Raw genomic sequence first — 27,201 nt, 5'->3', positions numbered from 1 at the left:
GCTGTGCTCAGGTCTAATGTCAATTTCTAAACTGTTACAAACATCTATTATACAACAGAGAGACAATTTCAGGCATTACATATAAAATCCAAAGCTTACCCCAGATGTTCATGGAGAAGAATATGCTACAAATGTGCTACAATTTCAGAGATTTTAGTTTTTCCTTATTCCATGACCTTCACCTTTCCTGTTCATAGGCACCAAATGCGTTTTGGTGTCCTCATGAGAAATATGCACTCTTCTAATCAAATAGTACATGCTCCCAGCAACAGGGTCTCCTATCTCTCCTTCTGCCAGCAATACACTATCAATTTTCAATCTAGTGGCTGAAGTTTCGTGCCAGTAACAGAGACTGGGATATGTGGGAGTGGTGACTGACCATGTGGCCAATGGCGATCATGTGACCGATTATGTGAAGAATGTACATTTACATATGAGTTGTAAATAAGACCATACTTACATTATGTCAATAATTAGAAGGGAGCCCTTAAATTCATGGGACAATCTGAAGAAGTTGGGGTAGAAGGGGAACTTGATTTAGCAGGTTTGTGCTTCTTCTAGGACTGAAGGACAAGAGCTTCCATAATTATAAGTATAGATAACACCCCTGGAGAAGTACTGAACCAGATGCTACCGAACTTATATCAATCTCTGTGTGCCTCAGACCAGGGAAGCGTCAGGAATCAGAGATCATTAGGGTCTTTACTTTGGGAACTTCTAGTCTTTACTTCCTTCACTTGCTTCTTTTAAGAGTTCTGTAATATGCTCAACAATTGCATTAGATCTTTTTATCCTCTCATATACATCTTTAACCAGAAATATTACGTTTATGGCCTTCATCCATCTTCTTGGACTTTGAGCAAGCTCCTCAACAAAAAGTGGAGCAGCCCAGCCTTCTTTTTGTCTTTCTCAAACAAGCAATTCTCTTCACTAACCATCATGCAGGTCCTTTCATTTGGGCCACCAATTACTTGTGATGCCAGTAAAAGCGATGTTCTGTTATGAAAATCACAAACTCTTTGTTAGTTCCCTGTCATCTTGGCACTTCTGGATCACAGATGTATCAGATATGTTAGCAGGTGGCCTCATTTGCTTCTCTCTACTTTTCCATGATCTTTACACAGTTTTTCAGACTACAGCACTTTATGCCATTGGGAAGGTGTTTTTATAGCTGTAGACGTATTTCCTTAAAGGAGAAACATAAGCTGTTGCAGTGCTCTATGCTGATGTAGCAGTATGTTTGCCAGTGTATACCAATTTGATACATCCCTCTATCTAAACAAATGTACCTGCTCTCTCCTATCCCATATACAGAAGGACACACACACCCTATAACCAACACCAGCCACCAATCTGATTTGATTATTGTGGTGGAAAAATATTCTCCTAACTAAAATGGACATACTGGCACACTGGCTCAAATAGAAAATGCCTAAATTACTTCATCATCAAAATGATGTATTTATGACATTTCTACGTTAGATGGAGTGTAGTATTCTAGAAAAATATAACCCAAACTACCGTTCTCTGTCATAGTGAATAGCGGAGGTTCACAGCTCACACACTGTCCTTCCCACACCTCACAGAGCTGCGTGCACTGCAGGCTCTCCCCATGCCACACTGATGCTCTCCCACCACCAGAGCTGCAGTGCCAACTAGAATCTTCCAGGCTGCATCCTGTAGCCCAGGAGAATCAAAATGCAGCTTTGGCGTGAGTACAAGGTAAAATGCCAAGTGACTGTGACAGCAAGTGCATTACTATGGTACAACGCGCCTGCAGATTTAACAGCTTTTGTACCTGATTCTCATGTAGCATTTCCTCTTACAAGCAAAAAGGAATACTGTAATTATACTAACATTAATTTTCAAGTGTAGTTAAACTTTCCTAAAATTGATTTAAAGCAATGATATTTTTATAGGAAAATGTTACCCAGATCTTGATTAAATCAATTTTGAAGCTCACTGAATTAGAGCTGTCTCCCTGAGCCACACACCACACTAGATGCTTTATAATTTTTTTAATATAGCACTTGCTAGCAACTGTGAGTTGCAAGGTAACAAAACCATACATAAATAATATACAAGCAAAAATATCCTCCCTAAATATACCGGCATATCAAGATGAAGAGAAGCCAAAATGAAAAAATGGTATCACATAAAGCCTACACTCGAGAACACAAACACCATGTAAGCACAGATCTATTTTTATCATCCGTGTAATTGTCATAAATAGCGTTTATCATATACCTTCGCTATCGTCACCTGCAGTCAGACCCGGTGATCCACCTCTGCTGTGATTACTTGTACTCAAATCTCTAAGAAGCCTGCAAACAACTTCCCTTCAAATCACAACCAAAAATTAAACTGTGTGCTTATGATAGAAACGTTCCTCTCAACACCAGATTCCCTCTTCTAACTACTAAGACGATAAGCTACATTCCAGTTAGATTTAAATGTTCCCCAGTGAAGAAATGAAAAACCCAACCCTGATGGATGCTGCATTCACTTTCTTCTCTCCCACCTGTCTATTTTCATTTTCTTCTACTGCTCTTCTTCCTGTATCCCTTGCAATCTACTTGTCTGCTGCTCCCTGCAATTTTTTGCTACACTCAGACTATTCCTTTTATAATACTGTTCTCTGGTAAACAGTCTCCTCTTATGTGTCAGACTTCCTCTCCCTTTTTTTTAAGCTTGTGCTTTTCCATACATCTTTCATACTTGCGTCTCACTGTTTACACCTTATATCTTCTTTCATGAAGAACCCACCTTGCCTGGAGCTTATTTTGTTGCCTTTGATTTTAAGCCATTAGATATGGACAATGTTTGCAGACAGTCATGTCTGTATATGGTTTCTAATGGCAATAGGGCACATCTTGATGCTCTGTTCAGACAAAAGTCATACCAATTTGAGGCCAGTGGGTTTTTTTTTTTTATGTAATTGTGAATAAGGCCTTCAAATTTTGGCCATATAACATCAACAATAAACCTGATAATGAAATATTAAATATCAGATATTTAAAAGACATGTTGTAATTTACAGATTTCTTGTCTTTTCTCCCTTTCAGCTTTAGCTCTGCTGAACTGCTGCTTCACTCTGTGATGACACTGTGCTGGGAACAGAGGAGCTGCTTTGCTTGATCAGATCTGACACCCACCTAGTCCAGTGTCCTTTCCCTGGTTCTGTCCAGAAAAGTCATATTTCATGCACATCTTCCCTCCCTCAAAAAAAAAAAAAAAAAAGGATACTGTCCCCATAGGAGACCTGGACCTTCTTCCTCAGCAACACACACAATGTTCAGGAAAATAACAGTGCAGGAGATAAGCCACCTAGCAGATTCCTGAAAAGTACTGAGAATAACCTGTGGTTTCCAAGAGTTCAGGAGATGAGAGGAAAAAGGCTGCCTTGTGTGTTACTTAATCAGGAACTATTAACTGATAAGGCAAAGGTGGAAGACTGTGTAATATTGAACTCAGAACAATAAAATTAATGATGGCAAAGAAAGCATGTAGTGACAGAAAGAGAATGAGATTCCAAAAGCAGTCTCATTGGCTTAAGGAATGAATGGGTGAGTAGATCTTTTGAAAGAAATTCAGGAAGGAAGGAAGAACATAGGAGAGCTGATAGTTTCAGAGAAAGGCATATTAAAAAGACACAACAGAATGCTATCCTGATGCAAAGAAAGTACTGAAAGGAAGAAGGAAAGCTTCATCAAGAACTCTATGATTAACAAAATAAAAAAGCAACGCAGGAAGTTGTCACTGATATGCAGAGACGAGAACAAATGACTAAAAGTCATGTGGGAATCAAATCAGGAAGGCTGAGGCAAAAAGTGTTAAACAAGGAAATAAACTGAAAGCCAATCACAGGGTAAACAGAAGAAGGGAAACATAAGAAAGTTCAATTTTCGTATCTAACTGATAGTGAATGATAAGACACAGAAAAGACAAAAATATTCAATGTTCTTTTTTTGCCTAATGTGCTTCACACGTCTACAAAAATAATCTCAGCGTCAGATACTCAAAGCAATTAGTTTTCATAAAAGTCAAGAAGCACAGATCAGAAAAAAGGGGGACTGAGTTAAGTGATATTAAGACATGCCAGTTTCCCATCCTTCCAACCATCACAGGTTATTAGACAGTTAGTGTACAGGCATGAGGGTAACACATAAGAGAAAATAATTATGCAATAAGAGATTAAAATGTAATCTTAAGATCGTTATTGTGTCAACTACTTCAATTTGCTTCTTAGGCAGGGTGACAACCTTGTTGAATAAGAAGGAATCATCGAATGTGGTATCTGTGCTTTAGCAAAAAGCGTTTAGTTCGGTCCTTTTTACCTACCACAGTGGTATAGGTGAAATCAAGTAACAGTTGACACACAAGCAGTTAAATATTTCTCCCTAACAGTATTTATCAACAGTTTCCTGCAGTAACATCCTTCAGGGATTCCTCATTGGACCTATTCTATTCAATTTTTCATTTCACATCTTGGATAATGGAACAGAGAGTAAACTTGTAAGATTTGCAGAAAATCTGGAATAGGATTGCAAACACACTGAAAAACAACAGAATTCAAAATATCTAGGTACCCTGGGCAACAATCTGACTGAAACAAGCTGAAATTAGAGAGAGAGGTACTAAGAGATGGTACTACTGATGACAAAAATAAAACAGAATATATCAATATAATATGATGACTCTTTAACAGGGCAACAGGATTGCAGAAAATGATAGGAGGGTTAGAGTGGATTTCCAGATAAATATGAGTCAATAACACAATGATGCTGCAGAAAAGCATTTCTAATTCCAGGATGTATTAGGAAGTACACAGTATGTGAGATGCAGGACCTAATTATTTAGCAATCTTCAGCGCTGTTGAGGCCTCAGCTGGAGCATTCTGTGCAATTTTGGGCAGTGCACTCTGAGAACAATTTAAACAATTTGGATAGAGTTGAAATGAAATCAACAAGAATGATAAGTTATTTGAAAGTAGGACTTACAAGGAAAGGTTGAAGGAATGAGGATTGGTTAGTTCAGGAAAAGACAACTGCAGGGAAAATGCGTATTTTAAAAGGCATTGTACAGAAAGTTATGATCAACAGTTCTTTGTTCCTACCTGAAATCTAACAAATAATTGCTTAATTTGCAGCAAAGAAGAGTAGACTAGATGAAAACAAAACAAAAAAGCCAACTACCCCCCCCTTTCAAACTGAAGTCTAGATTAGATGGAATAGGTTTATGGGCTGTGGAATCCCCTTCATTTGTGGTTTTTAACAGTAGCCTATACAAACATCTGTCAGGAATGACCTAGTTACCCATTTTCTGCCTCAGAACAGGGATGCACTGGATGACCTTTTAAGGTCTTTTCCTGCCCCTCTCCTTTTTCTTTTTTTTTTTTTCTTTTTTTTTCTTTTTATTTATTCCTTTTTTTTTTTTTTTTCCCCTGCAATGATTTCAGCTGTAGAGAATCCATTTCCTTTATCTTGGCAGCAGTATGTTGGGCAGTATAACTGCAGCCCAGGCCTTAGTAAAATAAAGCCTCTCTCTAAAACCTCTCAGTAAAATAAGAAATTGTTAGGATAATGAAAAAAATGAAGACAACTCGTTTTAGCAACTTGAAAACATAAACATGACAAAAAAAAACCAACCCCAAACAACAAATATAAACAGAAAAATACAATCCACATTCTTACAATGGCAAATACTGTTTATGTTTTTTAGCCAGCCTGAATGTATACACCCTCACAAAGGCTTCATTCAGTACCCGTTACTCTTTTACAACACTTTTTAAATAATGATGATAGAGATGATTGTCATGTTGAGAGATATGATCAACTACATGGCAGAATATCAGTGCTATGTTGAATTTAACTAAGTAAATATTATTCTTGATTAATTACAGTACTTCTTAGAATACAATTTTATTGTCCAAAATACTCATTTTATAAACTTTAAGATGCCCAATCCAGATTTTGAATTCTTGTAAAATAATCAGGGTAGTAAAAGGTACTTAGACCGTAATTCTTGATTTTAGTCTGGGCTTATTTAAAGAGACACAAAATATCTATGAATTTCAACAAGAAACAAAAATGGTACATGAAAAGCAACTCACAGGGAAACTGTGAATGAAGCTCTGTCAGCACCTCGGGTTATGATGGTATCACAAACCACACTAGAGCTTTTCTCCTGTACTCTAGATGCTGTCATCAGAAACCTTCAATGTTTATCCATGGTAGGCTTAGGTATCACTGTTACCAGTACACAGATAATATCAAGCTATGCACAGAAGCACAAAGTGTCAAGGTATAGTTACAGTTGAGGTGATGGTGCTCTCATCCTGAGAGCTAACACAACCCATTTTAAAGAAACAAAAACATCGTCTGTGTTGCAGCCTTCACAACTAATACTAAGCTATCAGATGATTCCTAAGAGTTAATTTAAAAATATAGACTTTCTTTCTCCACTTTTACATAACTACCAAGAAGGCCTCTCTCTATTATCCAAGCGTGAAAACAATTCTGCTCCAGAATAAACTTTAACTTATTTATATAAAATTATTTATTTTCCTAGAACTCTAAGTTGTTGTGTTTGCAGACCAAGTTTGCAGTTTACAGAACAAACACAGCATAGTAGATTTGCCATGTGTTCCAACCAATCAATCAAAAAAAAAAAAATCCAGCTCCTACTCCTTGGGTTTATATTACACTGATATACAATGGGGTAAAAGGAAAAGTTAGTAAAAACAGAGTCATCTAGTTCAAAATATGGAACATGTGGCCACATGCCATAACACGTTCCAGAGTGCCAAGATCACAGAATCACAGAACCACAGATCTGCAGGGGTTGGAAGGGACCTCAAGAGATCACCAAGCCCAACCCCGCTGCTAAAGCTGGTACCATGCAGTTGGCTACACGAGTAGGTGTCCAGCTGGGTCTTGAATATCTCCACAGAGGGAGACTCCACAACCTCTCTGGGCAACCTGTTCCAGTGCTCCATCACCCTTACCATACAGAAGTTCTGAACATTACTACAGAACTTCCTATGTTCAAGTTTTAGGCCATTACTCCTTGTCCTATTGCCACACATCACTGAGAAGAGCTTGGCCTCATCCATTTGCCCCCCATCTCCCTTCAGATATTTATAAACATTTATCAGATCCGCTCTCGGTCTTCTTTTCCCCAGGCTGAACAGACCCAGGTTACTCAGTCTTTCCTCATATGGGAGATGCTCCAGGCTCATCATCATTGTGGCCCTCTGCTGTACTCCTTCTAGGAGATCCCTCTCTTTTTTGAACTGTGGAACACAGAATGGGACACAGTAGTCTAAATGCGGCCTCACTAGGGCAGAGTAGGGGGGAAAGATAACATCCCTTGACCTGCTGGCCATGCTCTTTTTAATGCACCCCAAGATACCCTGTTGGCCTTCTTGGCCACAAAGGACACACTGCTGGCTCACAGCCAACCCATTGTTCACCAGAACCCCCAGGTACTTTTCTGCAGAGCTCCTCTCCAGCAGGGCAGCCCCTAACCTATACTGATGCAAGATCTCCATTGAAAAAATCTCATCAACCTTTCTAAAGTAGTGTGAATGATCATAACTAAATGATAACTTATCCAATCAATGAAATTCCTTGGTTCTCCCATCTCTGTATACAGGCATGTTTAATACTGTGTGTATTTCCCAAGAGGCTGCTAGCTGAAGAGAACCTGGGAAGGAATTTACTGAAGCAGCACGACAAAAAAGCAAAATGCCCATTGCTTAGTTGGTGTACAGCATTCACAAGGCGACTGAGTAGTAGATCAGCTTTAATTTCCAGCCTTAACACAAAACTGCAATGCAGAATGTGATCAGGAGGATATTAAAGGAACACTGACACATATCAATGAGTTCCTTTTCATTTACTGAAATGGCTTTTTGATCATCTTGCATGCCAAAATGTGAGCCATTTTTTTTCCTTCACACCTTGCTTAAAGCACATAGAAGTGATGAGACTCACATAAGGTAAGAATTAGCATAACTTTGGGAAGTACTGAAAAGAAATTACAATGGTTGTCCCTCTAAAAGTTCTGCACAGAGAGAAAAATGCATACAACCAACTACACCATTCTTACCTAAAAAGTGAAAGTTAGTGCCCATTTGCACATGGTTTTGTGGGTGCAGTGTATGTAGAATTGCTTCTTCAAAAACCAACTCAAATTCAAATTGAATTTTAGGCCTTGCCATGTTTCCACCCCTCTGGGATAATACTGCATATGGAATGAATGGCATCATAAGGGAATCTGTTTGTATCTCATCTCTTTTTTTTCACCAAATTGTATTCCCAGGCTGTTCCAAGCAGCTGTTCATCTAATTCATCAGCAAGAACCATAGAATATATTCAAAAAGATTATACAGCTTTCCAATTGGCCCCTTCAGAGAAGGAGAGGAAAAGCAGAAAAACAGGAGAGGTAAGAAAGCAATACATGAGTGTAGGAAAATGCAGAATCTGCACTTTGCTAAACTATACTTTAGCTGCAACTCAGCTAAACCTTAGTTATAGGCAAAACCCCACAAACTGCCCTTAGATATTTTAATTGAAATCTAGCTTTCCACATGGTCTCATTTTCTTCTCAACCCAAGGGACACTAGCTGCTCTTGAGAAAGAACAAAATTGAATACTTGTAATATTGTTTTCCTCGCTTGCTTCAAGAACAAAGTGTTAAGAGAGGCATTGAAAAATCCAAGAGATTGGAAAAATAAAAATGCTCATGTATGTGATACAATGATAAGACGATTCCTGGATATCTTTCCCTCTCCCCTTGCTACAACACACACAAAAGGTAGTTGTCAAGCCTGTTAGGCTTCCTCCCTTTCTCTTCCACTGTAGTTTTCAGTAGGTACAATGTTTATTAGTACCATAACAAATGAATTTTGTAGTTCAAGTGAATCCACTCTTCTGGAGTGTAATCAAAGTATAAATCAAAAAGTGGTCATTAGTTAAGGACTGAAAATGGAAACCAACCCAAAGAATAAGAGACGTTAAAACATACCACAGTATGCAGAGATTACACTGATGCTCACCTGTCCCTAATGAAAGAGGCTTTAAGACCAAACCAGATGCATCCACCTCTTGCTTGTAATCTGCCACACAGCAGTGTTTCATCAAAGTACTAAAAATCATAAAACTCTGATGAGAAAGAATTCTACACATTCTTCAGTCAATGTGTGATTTTTCATTTCATATCTGCCTCTGCTTCGTTCAGTAGCAAGTGCTGGTGTTCTTTAGTAGGTGGATCTGCAGAATCGTAGCTTTCAGTACGCTGGAGCATTCTTCAGTGTAGCCTGGCAATGCTAGCCTTGCTCATTTCTCTAGAATGCAGAAGAGAGGATTTTTGCTGCACTCTCCCATCTTCCTTATTCTTCAGTAAATATTAAAGAGGGTTGGAATCACCATTCTTGTCAGTTTTAGTAGAAAGCAGTTACCAGCCACAATAATAATTATCTTTGCAGAGTTGATTTCTCTGTTATGTTACATCTTGACCTATTGTTGTTCTTTGCACAAACAATCCACATTTGTTACACATTCGTAAAAGTCAGTATCTGTATGCAGATACTGCAGCATATGTTAAGGATGTCTTGCTGTTGTTGGTTTAAATGTGCAGTTTAAATCTTTCGTTATGACCTCACTTTGAGGCATTCTGTCTCCCATCTATGTTACATTTCTATCCCCTTTTTTAGATTGACACCGATTTGTTGGCCCAGTTCTGGTAATATGTATCTACAACTGAATGCTTTCAGTCTGGTCTGACAGATGTATGCCAGGATGTATCGTAGTTCATACATTAGAGATAAAGATCAAAACTGCATCCTCCACAACACTGATTAAGGGACAGCTTGAATCCATAAGGCTTTTCAGAGCATGCTGCTGAAGATAGTTCCTATAAGAAAGGAAAATGAATCTATTGCATGTAGCCAAAAAGCCAAATATTGGAGATACTCAGTCTGAAACACACTAGGATGAAAAGAGTCAATGAATTACCAAGCTGAGTATCTCAGGATGGTGTCTTCTATTCGATGTAGAACTTTTGACCAACCTTGAGTAAAATCTCCAGTTTCCTTTCAGAATCTTAAAGCATTGTGTCACCTCACACTTCTGTTTCACTTCTTTTTGTTTTGATATACATTTTTCTTTCTCACTTCATTTTTGAAAGTAATTTGATAAACTCCTTTCTTTCCTAAGTTCTCTCAGTCACGTGCATATTCTCCTTCAAGTGTTTTCCTGTTTGCAATGAAGAACGCTCGAGTGTCTCAGGAAGGATTATTACAAAGAAATTCCAGGGCCAGTGTTAGCATGAGTGTTGTTTTCTCATGTACAGGAACAGAAGAATTTCCCTAGACAACAGACACTGCTGAGTTTGAAACTATAAGGTACCACTTGATCTGAGCCAGCTGATTTTAACTGTGCAGTCAAATGCAGGCAAACAGAAACTGTCTGATCTGTCAGAGCCCCCTTAACTTGAAAGATATTACGCAGTGCACTGAAACACCCATTATGGCTGCTATTGCTGCATATACATATAAGTTCAGCAGAAGGTGATCTTCACTGCTTTAGTAGGAGACACCAAGGCACTATTCAGAAAAAGAACAAGTGCTTCCATGTCATCAACTGACCTCAGAGAAGCAATCAGAAATTCAAAGTTGAGATCCAATTTCACAGAGAGATGCTGAATTAAATTTTGGACGACTCTAACAAGTTTCTGTAGAACTGCAGGAAATTATTATGCAATATTATTTTATCTACAGGATTCATTCTCACACAAACACATAAAGGAATGATTCTCCTAGCTGATATCTAAACAGTCCTGTCAGAAAAAATATATTAATCTGACCTGGAAGATATGGAGCAATGGTCTTCAATCCATGATGTGAGCAATACACTGTCCAAAGACTCTCTATAACGTTACTAATGTCCACAGCACACCACCTACTGAGCAGAGGGTCAGGAAGTCTGTGATCCCAATCAACAGGTTTTTTTCTTCCTCCATGAGGTGTGATACACCTCACAGAAATGCATGCATGATCATATCTGTTTTACAAAAGGCAAGACCTGAGGACGGGAAGCTAACAAGGAGCTAGGTAGAACCAGACTAAGAGCTGAAAAATTAAATAGTGCCTCGAAGGGCTTCAAAAACTTGCTTAGTTATAAATGGTGTGATTTATTAACAAAAATCAAAGAAGCCACACCACATCAGACATCCTTTGATGAGTTTCAAAAAAAGAAAAAAAGTAAACAAAACAAAAGCTAACCACAGTTCCTCGAAGAACCCCAACTCATACTGAGTCTACCTCATCCAGGTATGAAGAAAACAGTATTATACAAACCCAGGAAGCTGGTGATTAACATTAGTACACTGCTCAACAAAGTGCTCACAGTGGCCATCATTGGCTATGGATGTCATTCAATGTTACTCTCTTTCTATGCTATTACACTGATAATGTGCTGGCAGAACCTGTATTTTATACATTACTTCTCCTAGGAAAGCAGAACTGCACTATAGGGGTAAGACTGTGATCCTACTGAAGTCAGTAGCAAAACTCTCATTGTTATAAGTAGGGCTAGAATTTCACATTTGTACGGGGAGATCTACTAATCCTTTATTTCTCATCTGTCTCCCTAGGTAAAACTTATTATCATTTTTGCAGAATCTTATATAAGACTACGTAGATACATAAAAGAGCATATCTACAAGAGCTGACCACTAAAAGACAATGAATGTCATTTATGCCTTCCAAAGATAGATTCACCATTCACATTCAGATGTCATAGAAACAACAGAGAAAGAAATGCCTGTCTCAGGTGATGGGATTCAGTCAGGGCCTGAGGATCCTAGGGAAGCAGAGAGAACATAGCTTGCTATCAGATAAATCAAGTGTATGGTGTCATTTGATATTCATATACTTAATAAAGCTCACAAACTCCAAGAACAGCCAAAAGATCTGTTTCAGTGAAACCAGAACTTAACTATTAAGCACTAAAACCAATCATAAGACTCATAGAGACAACTCTGTATACAATTTGCATTTTTTCCACAGAAATTCATACCTGATCTTCCTATTAGACAATTTCACATCAGGTAGTAAGATTAAGTGCCTAATAACAGACGGTGCTCCTTTGGCTCCTTGCATGCTAAAATCTAATATCATTGTGCCTCGATTTTTATTTGAAACGGAGACTACCTGCTTCCCATAACAATGGCCCTTCATTAGATGACATCTTCCATCATGATTTGTATGATAGCTACCCAAGCTCCCAATGGGAGATGTACTTTGGATAATAAATGTAACTTCTTTGTTCCATACAAATTTGTGCCAGTTCTATCTCCGTTTCACTTATTCTAGTCACTATTTTGATCTTCTTTTTGATGATAGTGCCATATTACACTCGGAAATTCATATGCCAAGTTACTAAAAAGTAAAGAGAAATCCCAAAGAAGTTATAAAATATCCTGTAAGCCCTGTTCCAAATAAAGTTTCTAGGTCATTGGGGGGAAATGTCAGTTGCACATATTCATTTATTTATAGCATTATTTAGGGAGAAGCAAAATAGCAGCAAGACACTTCTGCGCATTAGTTTCTAATTTTATTCTATTTTTTATGTGTTTCTATATTGTTTCCTGACCATGTCCCAGGCATGCATAAAGCACCACAATTGCTATTTTTGCCCTTCTAAGATTTTCTCTGCATGGAGCTGGGAAGGAAGAAGTCAGCTTGCTTTCTTCCAGAATTTTTACTTGGCTTTACACAAGCGTGGACATAAATACAGGTCCTTATAGTAGAGCACACAACAGGAATGTTCCTTTTATGTAGCTTGAAACAGAAGAAAAATGGGAACAATGGGAAGACCCACTGTTCTAGATGATCCATCTTTGATTTCTGAGCTTTATGAGATCCCTTAAACACCCCAAGTCTCATTTTTTGAGCGCCTACAGAAAATAAAGCAGGATACTGAGTATGATTTGTTATTTTTTGGAAAGGCACAACAAGGAAGAGAAGGCAAAGAGGCAGAACCCTTTGTCTCTGAGAGCACACAGCACTGTTTCATGTTACTTATGAGTCTTAAATGCCAAAGTTACTGCTGCGCATGTTGTCATATTACTCTTGCCCCACCCCAACCATGAGCTGACGATGACTGAGATAAGATTATTTTTCACTGGGATGGGACGATTTCTCAGTCTTACAGTCTTACAAAACAGTTAACCAGCTGCACAGAACACAGGATTGAATCCATAACTTTTCTGCCAATGCAGTGTTTACAAACTGTCCAGATTGCTTGGCAAGGAGATATGCAGGGCAGGGTAGGAAACAACCCAGTTGTGAACCGGGACACCAATAACCAAAGCTAGTGTATGTTCAGAGTAACTCAGGAGATTCCAGGCCCTGGCTCAAGAAAGCAATTGCACAGCTATTGCAAAGTTCCCATAAAGAGAGTGTGGGTGCAGAGTTCACAGACATCAGCTTTTTTTCCGCTTTGCAGAGTCACAGCTAAACTGCCACCCTACCTTAGCACAAACAAGTTGTTACGGGTAAACTCAGAAATGCTACTTAAGAGTGTCTAATGCTGGGAATATTAAGTAGAATATTAAAGCTAGAATGCCTATTAGTGATTCCAGGTGTTTTTCCACAAAGCACTTTCTACATGTAATTCACAAGATAGATTTACGTCTGATTTCAAAGAGATGTTGCTTTTGTACAAAAAGATACCGAGAGATCTACACAACATCACTGAAATGGAAAGGGGCTGAGGTGGATGTGTTAAAGAAGTCCCTCCCACCTAGCTCAGTATCTCCTATACTTCTGGTACAGCTTTCTTTCTGACCTGCAGGGTAAAACTTCTCATGACCACTATCTGCCAGAAGAATTTACTGTAAACGTAACCCATACAACTAGAGGTTAAAAAAAAACAAGCTCAGATCACAGTCACACCAAGCCCATAGCTCCTTAGCACACTCATTTTCAAAATATTTCTGTTCAGTAACATGAGTTTTGTTTCAAGGTTCTTGATGGCAGGCCACTATAATCAGCACGAAGAGACTTGCTAACCACTCAAAGCACTTGCCTCCTTTTTAATTTCTCTTGGGAATGAGAAACGTACTCAGTTTTTCCTCCTTTGGCACTACAGTCTGCCCTTACAGAATTACTGAAACATGAATTTGTGAGGGTTGTTTCAAGCAGAAGTATGTTCCGATGGATAGGAATGATGTTAATTCCTGTCACTCTGAACATCCAAGTGAGACTGTTGTTAAAGCTGCTTCTCAAGGACCAAGGGAATTTGTGCCATTCAGTTCAATGACTTTCATTACCTCTTTTAGACTAAACATAAATGTAATATACCAAGCCAGACTCCAAAGGTTAGTCTTTCATTTAGGAAAAGTACTGGAGATGCAAAAGCTGTGCAGCATTTACAGAAGTCTAACACAGATTCAATAAACCAATTGAACATGAAAGGAACATCCTTTCTAAATGCAAATTATTCAGGTGCCATGTGAGTTCCATAAAGGTTACTCTTCAGTTCTCTCTCTGTCTAATAAATGAGAACACAGAACAGCTTACTTTCCTTCTGTGAAATTCTTGGTACAAAACCATCGTGGTGCTCCCGTTACAGGCCTTGTCAGCAAGGAGCGGGCACAGGCTCTGGACCGCTTCTGTCCTGTGACTGCTGAATACTGACATTCATCTTTTACTCCAGCACTTTTGAGAAGAACTGAAAAACTAATTTTAAAAAGCGAGTCCAACAATGCAGCAATGCACAGACATACTCAAGCTGCATGATTTTCTCTTTCCTTGTCATTTTGTCAAAAGATTCCACATTCTCCTATCTCAAAGAGTAAAACCACAAATATCAATAAGGTTCAGAAAATGCAGACCAACAATACTCTCTCCATATTAAACTGATCAAAGTGTGAAGAGATCTACCTGTACGGGGATGCACAACAGCTGCAGATCTGATTGTGAAATTTCTTTATGATGAATTCTTGTCTTGGGTGAAGCTGGTGGTGAAATTTTTCCGTGTTTCCCAGGGGGCAGATCAGGATTTGCTGTATCAGTTTTGAGTCAGGAACCATAGAAAAGAAAACTGCAATGTTACATTAAAAGTGTCATATTACAGAAGCTCTCTACAAGAGGGAATGCATTTGTGCATAATTTAAACACTGCATAATAGTGGCCACTGACTAGGGAGCTGTTGTGGGCCCTTTTTAGCATCGGGAATGTTCAATAAAGAACTCTGCAAATATACCTCATGCAATGAATTTGCATGCACTATGTAAATTTAGTTTCACCTCACGTAGCAGCATCTTGAGAGTTAGTAGGGATGACCGAAACCTCAGGGCCTGAAGAGTGAGAAGACTGAAACAAGGGTTCAGCAGGTGTCACAGAGCATCAGCCAAGGAGCCTACGGCTGGCGGCAGAGCTATAACGGTACGCTCTAAGACAAGTGCCAGTGCAGTCGCCCACCTTGGTTTAATCAGAAACAGATTCTTGTTTACACCCTGCTGTGATATTACGAAGAAATCCCCTCCTACTGTAAAATCATCTTTCTTACTCTTACACTAGATAGAATGAAACCGATCAAACTGGTGTTGAGTTGGAAGCAAATAAATGATATTCATTTCAAATTTTAACACAAGTTTCTAATGCATTGTGGTTTTGTAACCTACACATGGCTGACTAACCTTAGAACCTCAAGCTTTGCATGTTTTAAGTTCTCATGGAAAATGAGGGCACAGCCTCATTTTGAAGCTCACATCTTATAACAGGGGTAATGATTTTTCTTTCTGACTAACCAATCAGCTGCATGTGAACTGCCATGCACAACAGCACTGCATGCTGGATGCAACGGCTAATCCTGCAAAGCCTGATGCAGCTACAGACATTTTGCACCCCACTAGCTCTGTCTGCACTGTGTGGTAGCGAGGGTTAAAGTTTGATACAAACTTTACAGAAAGTAATATTTTCCTTCAAAACAGTCTTTCCTTGGTTTGCTAGATATTCTTCCCTTAATTCAAAATCACTGAGTGTTTTGCTTACCTGGACTATAATCAATGTAAATAATGCAGCATCTGCTCAATGTAAAGCAATCGGGCATTGGTGCATCCCTGGGCCACCCCACAACAACACCCCTCAGACCTCAGTTTGCTCAGGGCTTCCATTCCTGGAAGACTTTGGCACACGGGTGGGGAGATGGCACTTCCACAGCACGCACTGTGCCCCAGTTCTGTGTGCCAGGAGGGAGGAAGAAGCCAGGAAGTCTGCCCAGCCACCAGACATCACTGCTGTCAGGCAGGACTTCTCTCTTCCCTACCCTCCCCACCCCGCATGTGCAAGTGGGAACGTGCACAGAAAGCATTTCTTCAGCTAGGATTGGTGCAGAAGTCATGGAATGTTGTCATAAGAAAGCACTGACTCACCTATGTAAAACCTTGCTTCTTCAGGAAGGAGCTCATCCCACTGTCCTACATGATGCTGGATTATTCAAATTTATCTACAGTGAAAGTGAAAATGCTGTCCTGTAACTCCAATCCTTTGTGACAGCACTTTAAGTGTCAGTTAAGGTCCTATGGTCCTATTTTAGCAAAATTTCCAACCAAGTGCAGCAGTTCATTAGAGGTTAAAACACCACCAGCTCAATTGCACAGTTGAAATTCACCCCTCCTAAGGCTTCACTGGAGCTACGTTTGTTACATTCGGTTATTTTTCTGTCACCTCCCACAAGGGCTACTTGCTCCGCCTTCTCTGTATAGAGAGTACATGAGCTATTCTGAGAGTTTTCATGCTTGTTGTGAGACTAAAACTTGCTATTCTTCTGCATTTAACCCTTTCTTCATCTTTTATTTTAATTAAATAATGTTTGTCACAGCAGTGACAATTTTCAAGAGCATGTAAAATGAAAGCACAGCTGAGGCTCTGATATGAGCACGGCTAAGAACAAAATCCTTCAGGTTGCCAAAGGTACATATAAGATTCCACCATTCCCAAAAGGTTAATCTTCACCCCTCCACTGAGAAACCTAAAACCAAATGATGAACTTTCCTGATGAGGAAGCACCCATGCTGACTGCAGAAGAACCCAGGTCACCGGCAGGCCCCTTTATAAAAGTACATACAAAGTCCAGACATGAGAGTTACAGCTTATACTTTTTAAATGAAAAACTGGAAGTCCATTAATAACAATCCTTTTACGTCAGGCTACCGTTAGTTTTAGGGGTTTTAGGAAGAATTTGTGCATGTGCAAGCCTTCTCTTTTCCTTGTTAAATGCCTCTTTAAAGTATTTCTTTCTTTTTTTTTTTTTTTGTGCCTGGACTTGTCTTTAACTGGATACCTGCCAATTTACAGGTCTCTACCTCCTGGACTGCTGATGTTCCCTACACTCTCATTTCATAATATGTATACATAGATATATATGCATATATATGTGTAAGCAACTATATAAGGTAAGCTCTTTAGGCTTCTCTTTGGCAATAACTGTTGGCTTTGTTTTTGTTTTTTAGTTTGGGGGCACAGAAATACTTAGCAGCACTCTCCCAAGATGAAAAAGGTCACTCTGGGCTGCCCTGAGGGAAACTCAGTTCTGATTTTGCCCAGTAAGCTAGGGATGAAAACCAAGAAGCCTGAAGCTGTCACTGTTCTCACAGCTATTTGTGGAGATTTAGGGTAAACTTTCTGTTTACTCACAAACATATATAGGGCGCATCTCTACTGAAAGAAAAGAAAAATGGTGGCAACTTATCAAATCAAATTGTCCCTACTTTGATATTACAGATGGCAGGAAAATCCACCAGAAACAACACTCAGTTAATATTTGCCTCCATTACCATCAAGAATCTGTGGCTTTCAAATAGCGTTATTGTTTTTGTTTTCTGTTTTAATCCAGTGAACTGATTTCAGAAAAGGAGAATAAAGAACTGTGAACAAACCAGATCCCACGTATAGTGTAAATTTAAATTAAAATGCTCTACTGGTATTTCCTTAGAAAAACATACCGATACACAGTTTTCTGGTTGCAGAATAATAGATTTCTATGACATCTAAAAAGATGGGGAAACATAATGACACATTTTCACTTTCTGAAAATGCATTTTAAAAGTCATTTTTTTTCCTTTAGTTTTTAAAAATCGTATCTTCATAAATTTTGTTGTTTTAGTCTTGAAAGGTCTGTTATGTTTAAGAACAGGCATGTTTCCTCACAGGTACTTTCTCAAGTATCTGAAGGACAGCAGAAATGAACAACCCCTAAACAATTTTATTGTAAGTAACTTATCTTAGTCAATACATTTATTCAGTTGGTTGCCAGGTTTCATAGTACTTACTGCCCATTAGAAAAATGTTATAGAATGAAGATCTGAATATCCTATGCTAAAATATAAACACAAACATGAGCAAACAAATTTCAGCCCTCAGAGCAAAATAATGAGCACTGAACAAAAGCTATTGTCTCTGTGCAACTGATCTTGAATTTTTAATGATTACCGTAGATGTTCTTACTGATGGAACATTTTTGTACTACAATATTTGCATTTTTATTTTTCTGAGGCATACTAGGCACCAGTTAATCTGGATTCTAATTGGAAACAACTAATCTCCATCTTGAAGCAACTCCACAGACTCAGTCTTCAGGTCTTACACTGACATAAATGACATTAGGAATCTGGGTCAAAGTTTCAGATTTAACCTTGAGGCCTTTTACTAAATATTAATTGCTTCAAAATAAAGTAAATATTTGCTGCCTTTGATACTTTGCCTCAAGCTAGTTGATGCAAGAAAAGTGTGGTTTAGTAGTTGATTAAAAATCTTAGATTATATAATACTTAAATGCTTTTCAGACTGTGTGCCATGCTGCTGCTTGTTTCATCCGCTTTCATTTGTTATTAAAATAAGTGCATGAAAAATGAAAAGAAACTAAAAATGAAGTTCTTGTTGAATGTATTGATTCCTTGTGATCTTCGGAGTAAAATAAAACATGGACTTATTGCCATTGTGATTTTACTGCTCTCTCCTTGTACAAGCAAGGTCACACCTTTTCCAATTTAAAAAACAGACCTTACTTCACAGTTTGGTAACTACTGCCAACTATTTATTCAACTCACTGATATTCGCTCTTGAATAACAAGATGAAACATTGATCTAGAATAAGATTATCAATGTATTCATCATGTTTTGTTTTTTTTCTTAATCACAAAGCAAGTCATGCTCAGTGACAATCATAGCTTCGTCACACCATCTTTTATTAACACAAACATCTTTGGTTGTTAGATCACAAAAATTCTAAAAGGATTAAATGATTGATCTTAAACAGCATTGTTTATCATCTCTGAGTTTAGCTCAGCCTCTGTGCAAACAAACTTAGCATTGTCACTGAGAATTACACCCATTTATGCCAGGGATTAACATGCCAGGGTCTCCCTCTGTGAAATCCATTCTAAAGATGCAGCTTCTTGCTACTGTCATTTTCTCTTCATTTTAAATAAATGCACGTGTAACTAAAGGCTGCACTGCTCGTTTGTGAGGATGGAGATTAAACCTGAAGCGAGTGTAGAGAATTCTACTCTGCTCTACTTCAGAGTAAAAACTGTATCTCAGAGGGACTGTCACCCACATTTGAGTGCTGGAGTGCAAACCTCCTCCTCAAAATGCCTCACACTGTCTTTTCGCTTCTCCACCCACCATTCTCTCATCCTCTCACTGCTGAATGTAATCAATGTCATTGGAAACTAAGCTGCCCGATTCTTCAGAATGACATCTGACTACTGTGTTTAATAGGATCTGCAGCAAACAGAGCCATTTCAAATGGCAAGCTTTTTTTTTTAATGTAGAATGAAAGGCTAGTGGTAGGTTCCTCCATTTGAGAAGCAGTTGCTATTCATAAGGAAATGGAGGACAAAGTGTGCCTGATGCGAAAGAAAAAAAAAAAAAGGAATGTTGGCTCGGCATTGAAGCCCTCCAATACAGCCAATCTGATCCAAGCATAATTATTCAGTCATATGTTCTTTTAGCAAACCAGTTACTTTTACTTGGCTTTTGCCTAGCCTAAATATCAATCTAAAGAGAAACTGTCATAAGTGAGAGTAAAGTGTGTTAAGAGCGATGTCTCTCAGACACTGCACTGAATGTGTCATCCTATATAAAATAGTAGCTGCTGTGTGATTGTTACAGAACTACATGTTGTCATGCCAATTAGTATGTTCCTTTTTTTTTTCCTACTTATTTCTCTCCCTCTATCTTCTATTGGTTCAATAAAGTGTGCCTACTCGACCAATTTAGTATTCAGGTTTATTCTTCGGTTCTGTTGCTGAGCAATATTAGGATCTCACAAAAGGTAAAAATGAACTACCAAACAGACTAAAGTGTTTATTTTGTTTTCTTGTTTAATGTTTTTTGAAGTCTTGAACAGTGAATGCAGATCTTCCCTTTCACTCATACAATACAAAACTAAAAATGAAAGATCTAATGTAAGTGGCTTTTAATAACCCATTGATCACTTAGCCTTATGAACATTATGATTCATTACCTACTAGTAGTATATGTAGCTGGGTATACTACATGTATTTATTTTATCAATGTGGATTTGATGCCTGCTAATTTGACTAATTTACTGTGATTTTTGTGTGGTGTAAAGGGGTGAACTGTACCTTCTGATTACCAAAATATCACATTCTCTGCCACCCTCATATCGCTTATCACTGATTTCCCTAACCTGCATTCATATGGAATTTTTTCACATTTCTAGGAATTTTCACCATCTATTTACACAACATTTTTCTATCTGAACAGGATGTGCTACAGAAAAGATTTTACGTAGTAATTGTATAGCATTCTATTTTTATGTTCTGTTTAGATATCTTTACATTTTGCTTGTTTTTTTATAACTAGCAGCATACACCAAGTCTGTGTTTTTAATGAACTTAAGGTTTGTTTAGCATCAATTCACATTACACGTGGATACTCAGATTATTCTTTGAGCATGTATTAAATCTTATGTCATCAATGCATTTTAGCAGTCATTGAACTAATTCACTTTCTTTCTTTTCACATTCCCTTCAAAATTGCAGTAACCTGATCCATTAAACATACTCTCAAAATGAGAATGTCTTGTTGCTTACTCCCATCTCATGGCAACAACTGATAAGATACTTCTGGCAAACAGTAAGCATTCAAAGCTTTGTCACACTAATATTCTTGATGGTGTATATTACACTTCAAAGAATTACCTATGTTTCCAGCCCTTTGGATAAGTGCTACTCTACAACTGTGAGACTTTGGTGCCTGTCTGTCCTTTTAAAATAACAAACAGATTTGTTCTCTAAACTGTTGCAATCTCAGTTAAAGCCTAAAGACTATTCTGTTGTTTTTTCTTTTAAGCTGTATTTCTAGTTCATACAAATTCAATTAAGTTCTGTTGAACAGATGCAAGTATAACCAAAACTGATTGGGAGGCACTTCAAGGTGATAATCTGCAGATATGGTCTTGATTTAAATGGGACAACTTCAGAACATATGGAGTAAATTTAATTGTCCTACCTTGATTGAGCACAGTCAGGGTGCGCAGACTTCTGTTATTCTCTTGTATTTGCTTCCCGGGAGGTTAGGATGGTATCTTCTGTCACTTTAGAGTTCTACTTGAAAGAAGGTAAAAACATTGTTCCCTAAGGAAAAAGCAAAAGCAGGTGTATCATAAACCTGCATGTGCTGCTGCAAACACATGTGCATAGCACATATAAACTACAACAAATGAAACATTTCATCTTTGGAATAAACTGAAATGTGCTGTGCACATTTGGATGAAAGACAAAGCCTATGATATTCCATGAAGATATGGTAATATAGTAGCATTTGAGATAAATAGGTCTTGAAGATAGGTCTTTCCACCTAACATTCCTTATTTAATTTTTTTTTTTTTACTCAGGTTTCACTATTTATGTGACAGAGCAGTCCCCTTTTTCCCCTCACATTCTTCATTTTATTTCACTACTTCCTAGGCCCAATGTCCTCACTGCATCATTACACATTTCCCTGTGTGTTGCTCATGATGTTCTCTTGCTTAGTTCCCCATTCAGTTCTACATCTCGTTCTTCTTGTTTTGTTAGTTCACCCAAACTTACTTCTTATGCAACTTCTCAGAGGAAAGATTCCTTTTCTTGTCTGCCTTTGAGCCCCATCCTCATTTTCCTACCCTCCTGCCTGACTCTTGTTTTCCAGGCAGTCAAACTCTTCTTTTAATTGCTCACTATCAGCAAAGGGTGGACAATGGTCCCTTCTAAGTTCAAGTATCAAGTCCAGGCATGACTGACATGCCCAAATGAGCAGGCACAGCAAAGAACCTGCTACAGATGCCCATGGCAGTTGAGGTAATACTTACTGAGCATATACTAATGATAACTGTGTTTAAAAGACAGACTTTTCCAGTTTCTGGCAGAGGAGGGCAACCGGCATATCCTTGATGTAAAAGCAAAACAGAACAAAAACTCTATACATATAATGTCTTTGTTCCAAACATGTAAAAAAGTTTAGGTATTGAAAATCAAAGTGACCTACATTATTGACAATTGAAATTGTAAATATTTTTAATAATATACATGGTTTTACTCTTAAGGTTGTTCCTCCACCCATTAGGCAGAAGTATGGTTGATGCAGGAACCATTTACTATTACTGCTGCCACAGACTACAGTATATTTTAGTTGAAGATAGAAAAAAGATCCAGTACTGCTGCGCCTGCTGAGCATCTACACTTCTCATTGCATTCATACAGAAAGAAAAAACACTCTGTTCTGTACAGGAGATAAAACTCTCCTGTGGAAACAACTGCTTACCACAAACAGGAAAAAGAGGAAACAAAGGATATGTCAATATAACAAAGAGCACACCAGAGAAGTGAATGAAAACCACATCACAAATCAAAACGAAGTAGCAAAATTTATGTTAATTGACTTCATTGGTTTTTAATATGAATTTCAGGGTTGTTTGTTACAATTTTTTTGTCATCACAAAACAGTAGAATCTGCAGATTAGCAGAGATGCAATCTAAACACAGAACAGAAACAAAACAGTTTCCAATACAAGAAAAAACTTGTATCTAGAGCTCCTGATGTCTCCTTGCCTGCCTTGCATTTTCTTTGTCCTCTTCAGATTTGGTGGATTTGTAGATATTGCACAACCACCTGCCTCGGTTTTGCTGGGGGAAAAGAAAAATTACATGAGTTGCTGCTGACTAGACAGCTCAGAAATAGCACAGGAAAAAAGTTGGCTTTTTTTTCAGTATGTAACTGTCTTGTACTTGCTTACAAACTATGTGACATAAAGAACACCTAGTCTAAAACAGTAAGTGCTATTCTCATATATCTCTGTACATAAATGTAATGCATATCAGTGGAGGTGGGCAAAAGGTACACTCTATTAATAAAGAAAGCCAAAGTCAGTGAAGCAAAAGCTCAAGATCATCTTTCTGTAACTGATATTTACATATAATCACAAGTCTGCCTTACCACCACAAGAAGCCTTACTAAACAGGAAAAAAAAGCAAACCAACCACCAAAAGCCTATCCACAATCAATTGCAATAGAAATGTTTACTATTCCTATAACATATACTTACATAAATTTATATAACTAGAGAGTCTAGGCATATCTCTGATAAAAGGAGTAATTTCAGATTCCAGAAGTGAAATTTACAACCTTATTCTACACCGGGCACTTTTTTCTTTGCAATGCCCTCATTTTTCTTTCCCCTGTAACTTTATTTTTTATATAGTTGTCTGCAGTTCTTCACTTCAGTAATTCTACTGGCCTTCCTCTTGGAAATGTTATACTATTGGTTCTCCCAGCTAAAAAATAACACAGATATTTTGAAAGTATTTTCAAAAAGCTTAACCAGGGACATGTTTTTAAAACTGAAGTTTCACAAACCAAAATACAGAAAAACACTTGCACTGGGGGTAGGGCTTATCAGGAAAGATACTGTCCATTTCCCCTTGCATCAGTGCGACAATACTTCAGCCTAGTTGCAATTCTCTCTGCAGCAGATATTCTACACTCTTACAAATAGTAGCTGCTCTTGTTACTTCTAGAAGACACACCACTACAGCATTCTTCTAAAACTGACTGCCAATACTTGAGCTGCAAGCCGTGGAAGAGAAACAGTAAATTTTGCTCAAAGCCATACAAGAATTCAGGCTTTGGTTTCTACCGATTCAATATTTTTGTTAAAATAACATAGCATATTAAAATCCTGCCAGAATCAACATATCTGTGTGAGAGACAAAGGAAACATTTCATTAGCCTCTACATATGGAAAATCTACATCATACACATCAATAAGACTGTACAATGCTTATCATCACCATCACCTCCTGGCAAATTCTGTAACTGAAAAAGCTTCATACAGGACTCAGAGCTATGCACAGTCAAAAATCACAGTTAAAAATAAAAGTTGAACAGGGTAGCAATTTCTTTAAAATATAACCAGATTTTTATTTACATGCTGCAGAATATTAAGGCTGGTGGTTTTGAAGAAACCCAGCTGTATTTTAACCTTTCCTCTGATCTACACCACGAAGCAGTTATTCCAGGTTATAGTATGCCAAAGCTAACTAAAATTTTTTCTAACCCAAGCTACCTAAATTACTTCATTCATAAACAAATATCTTACTCTAAAGGGAGTTTAAAATACACAAGAAATGCAGGATCAGATCCTACCCTCGAAATCTGTTACTGCACCTCATTCTTGAAATATAACTGGGTTTTTGGAAATTATGTGGTCCTTCATCTTTTCAAAGGGAATGAAGATACCTAGCATGTAAATTTAGACAATTTCTTTCTTCCCAGAAGACAACCAGCTTTACTTAGTACAGCAGCTAGTAACTTCCAAAACAACAGGTTGTTAGGTTTGACATGCTTACCTTTCAGACAAAAGCAAGACAAGAGACTTTGAGAATGTAACTGTATTAATGGGACTCAAAACTTCATGCATGTTACAGATTATATAAATTCTATATCCTTGTTGAAGTAACACAATTATTTTATTCATCCACCTGTTTCTTATCCTCTCCAAACCCTAACCCTCTCCTTCTGAATAAGTTACTATAAAATTTCATTTAAACAGCAGAAATAGTATATTTTTATAGTAACTCAATTGCCTCAGCACCATGGTGTGCCTCTGAAAGCAATGACTGCATTTTGGTTTTCTCCTTAAAAGCACTTGACATACCAGTGTAGTCCTGTTTCTCCACAGGATCTATAAAAAGCATTTCAACATCTTGGAAAATGATACTGAGATCGAGTGCATCCTCAGTAAGTTTGCTGATAACACTAAGCTGAGTGGTGCAGTTGATACAATAGAAGGAAGGGATGCTATCTGAAGGGACCTGAACAAGCTCAAAAGGTGAGTCCATGTGGACCTAATGAGGTTCAGTGAGGCCGAGTGCAAGGTGCCAAGTGCCCCAGCCCCTTAAGCTGGGGCAATCCCATCTACGTGTAGAGACCAGGAAAAGAACTCACTGAGAGCAGCCCTATAGAGAAGAACATGGGTGTTCTGGTAGATGTGAGCCAGAAGAATCATAGAATTGTTAAGGTTGGAAAAGACCTCCAAATTCATCAAGTCCAACTGCTAATCCATCAGCACCATGCCCACAATAGTGCATGCTTGCAGCCACAGAGGCCAACCATATCCTGAACTGCATGAAAAGAGGTGTGCCAGCACTACTTTGGCATTGTGGTCATTCTTTTCTACACGATTTTCAGCTTACTACCTACAATACTTGGAATATAACATGTCACTTAGCTGTTACATAGAGTTTGGCATGTTTCTGCTAAGCATGTGGGTGGAAAGTGGAGACTTGATAGGAATAAGCCAGTCACAGTAGAGGATGACAATCTGATACCTACACGTATCACATGCAGTTAGTATGAAATAGCTTTCATGCAAATTAGAAACAGATCTTTTCTTCACTGTTTATGCAATAAGGAATTTCCCCCAAAAGAGGAAATACAGTTACAAGACACACAGTGGTTAGAAGAAATTAACACAGCACAGCTTGTAGTGAGAGTGAGAGCAGACGTTCTGAAAATCTCAAAAACAATTCTGCTTCATTAAAACTTAAAAACATTTTGCATACTGTGAAATTTCATATGCTTATACTTAGTGACTACTCATATGAAAGGAAGTAAAATGCCTGGTCACAGTTAATGACTAGATGAACACATCTCCTTTCATTGCATATATAAAGAAGTTAGAAATGCATATATTTTTCAGAACATTTCCAAATATATACACTTCCAAAATGTCGGGTAAAGGATTTCAATTCAGTGTACTTCTCTTTTTCAGAGGCTAACACAAGATTTATATGAAACATACTTACTCAGATTTGTTTCTGTTTCTTAAGTTAACAGTACAGTTATCCATAAGGATGCCTCTTGGTGGTTTCTTCGGGATTATTAAGAGAGAGCAGCAATGGTTTTTGGAACTTGCCTTGTACCCAAACTCGCTGCATTTTCACTTTTTTCTTCCTATTTACTTGTAATCGACGATCAACTAAATTCTGTATTTCAGTTAATCCAGCCAAAGTGAACATGCTCTGTACCTCTTCTGTTTCCTCAAATGAAGAATTGTTGTAATAAATAAAAACAAAATAAAATTAGTTGTCAACAGGTGGGGTATAATGCACATTGCTGATTGCCAGCAAAACTGAATGAATGGGAGGGCAATGAGCAGTAGTACCCATAACAAAGAATTTAAGTTTAGTTCTTGCAGAGATGGCAGTCCAAGGACTCAGACAGATCAACATAGCGGAACACTGTGAGCACTGAGCACTGCTGCCAGCATGTTTCTCAACTTTAAAAATGATATTTAAAAAATATACTGATATATTATTAAATATATTTCTTATTCTTTCAATAACAGAACTTGAGAATATCATTAGACGCAAGATGCTTATTCCAAGAGAAATTTCAGTGATGTCTGCAAGAAATTTTGTAGAACCTCAGATGCAACAAGCATACACATGTAAAAGGAATTACTTCCTCACAACTCCTAGCTTTGGGTTTTGTAAAAGCAAAGGATTAGAAAAGAGGCTCATAAAAGCCTTCCTTAAGTTTATGTTTAACGATGAGGTTTTATAACCCAAATAATCTTGAGAGACACTCAACACTTTCTATACAAATAAGCTATTTCATAC

The 27,201-nt window shown here is 37.9% G+C and overlaps 2 protein-coding genes across 13 annotated transcripts in view; both read right to left on the bottom strand.

Annotated features, from left to right (window-relative positions):
• TLK1 (tousled like kinase 1) overlaps nt 1-23,000 on the bottom strand; it is a 104,033-nt gene extending 81,033 nt beyond the window's left edge. Inside the window, exons 1-4 of one of the 2 annotated variants that reach the window (XM_015289759.4) lie at nt 22,392-23,000; nt 21,554-21,678; nt 16,447-16,520; nt 14,954-15,075 (exon numbers count right to left, since the gene is read on the bottom strand). The gene's annotated coding sequence lies outside the window, so the exon portion shown is untranslated. The remainder of the gene's footprint in view (nt 1-14,953; nt 15,076-16,446; nt 16,521-21,553; nt 21,679-22,391) is intronic. The other variant, XM_046944076.1, reaches the window with a different exon arrangement.
• METTL8 (methyltransferase like 8) overlaps nt 21,660-27,201 on the bottom strand; it is a 79,573-nt gene continuing 74,031 nt past the window's right edge. For 7 of the 11 annotated variants that reach the window (XM_040704193.2, XM_040704191.2, XM_025152615.3 and 4 more), the window contains 2 exons: nt 26,386-26,612; nt 22,947-23,205 (listed from right to left, as the gene is read on the bottom strand). In XM_040704193.2, coding sequence (XP_040560127.1) covers nt 26,422-26,612 — 191 coding nt within the window. In that variant the 3' untranslated portion in view covers nt 22,947-23,205; nt 26,386-26,421. Of the gene's footprint in view, nt 21,679-22,946; nt 23,206-26,385; nt 26,620-27,201 lie in introns of those variants that run through there. The other 4 variants (XR_003076244.3, XR_005861678.2, XR_006939906.1 and 1 more) reach the window with 2 other exon arrangements.

The sequence above is a fragment of the Gallus gallus genome, chromosome 7 (assembly GCF_016699485.2).
Source record: "Gallus gallus isolate bGalGal1 chromosome 7, bGalGal1.mat.broiler.GRCg7b, whole genome shotgun sequence".
Lineage (NCBI taxonomy): Eukaryota > Metazoa > Chordata > Aves > Galliformes > Phasianidae > Gallus > Gallus gallus.
The sequence above is the reverse complement of the archived record's forward strand: the minus strand, read 5'-3'. Positions and strand labels throughout refer to the sequence as shown.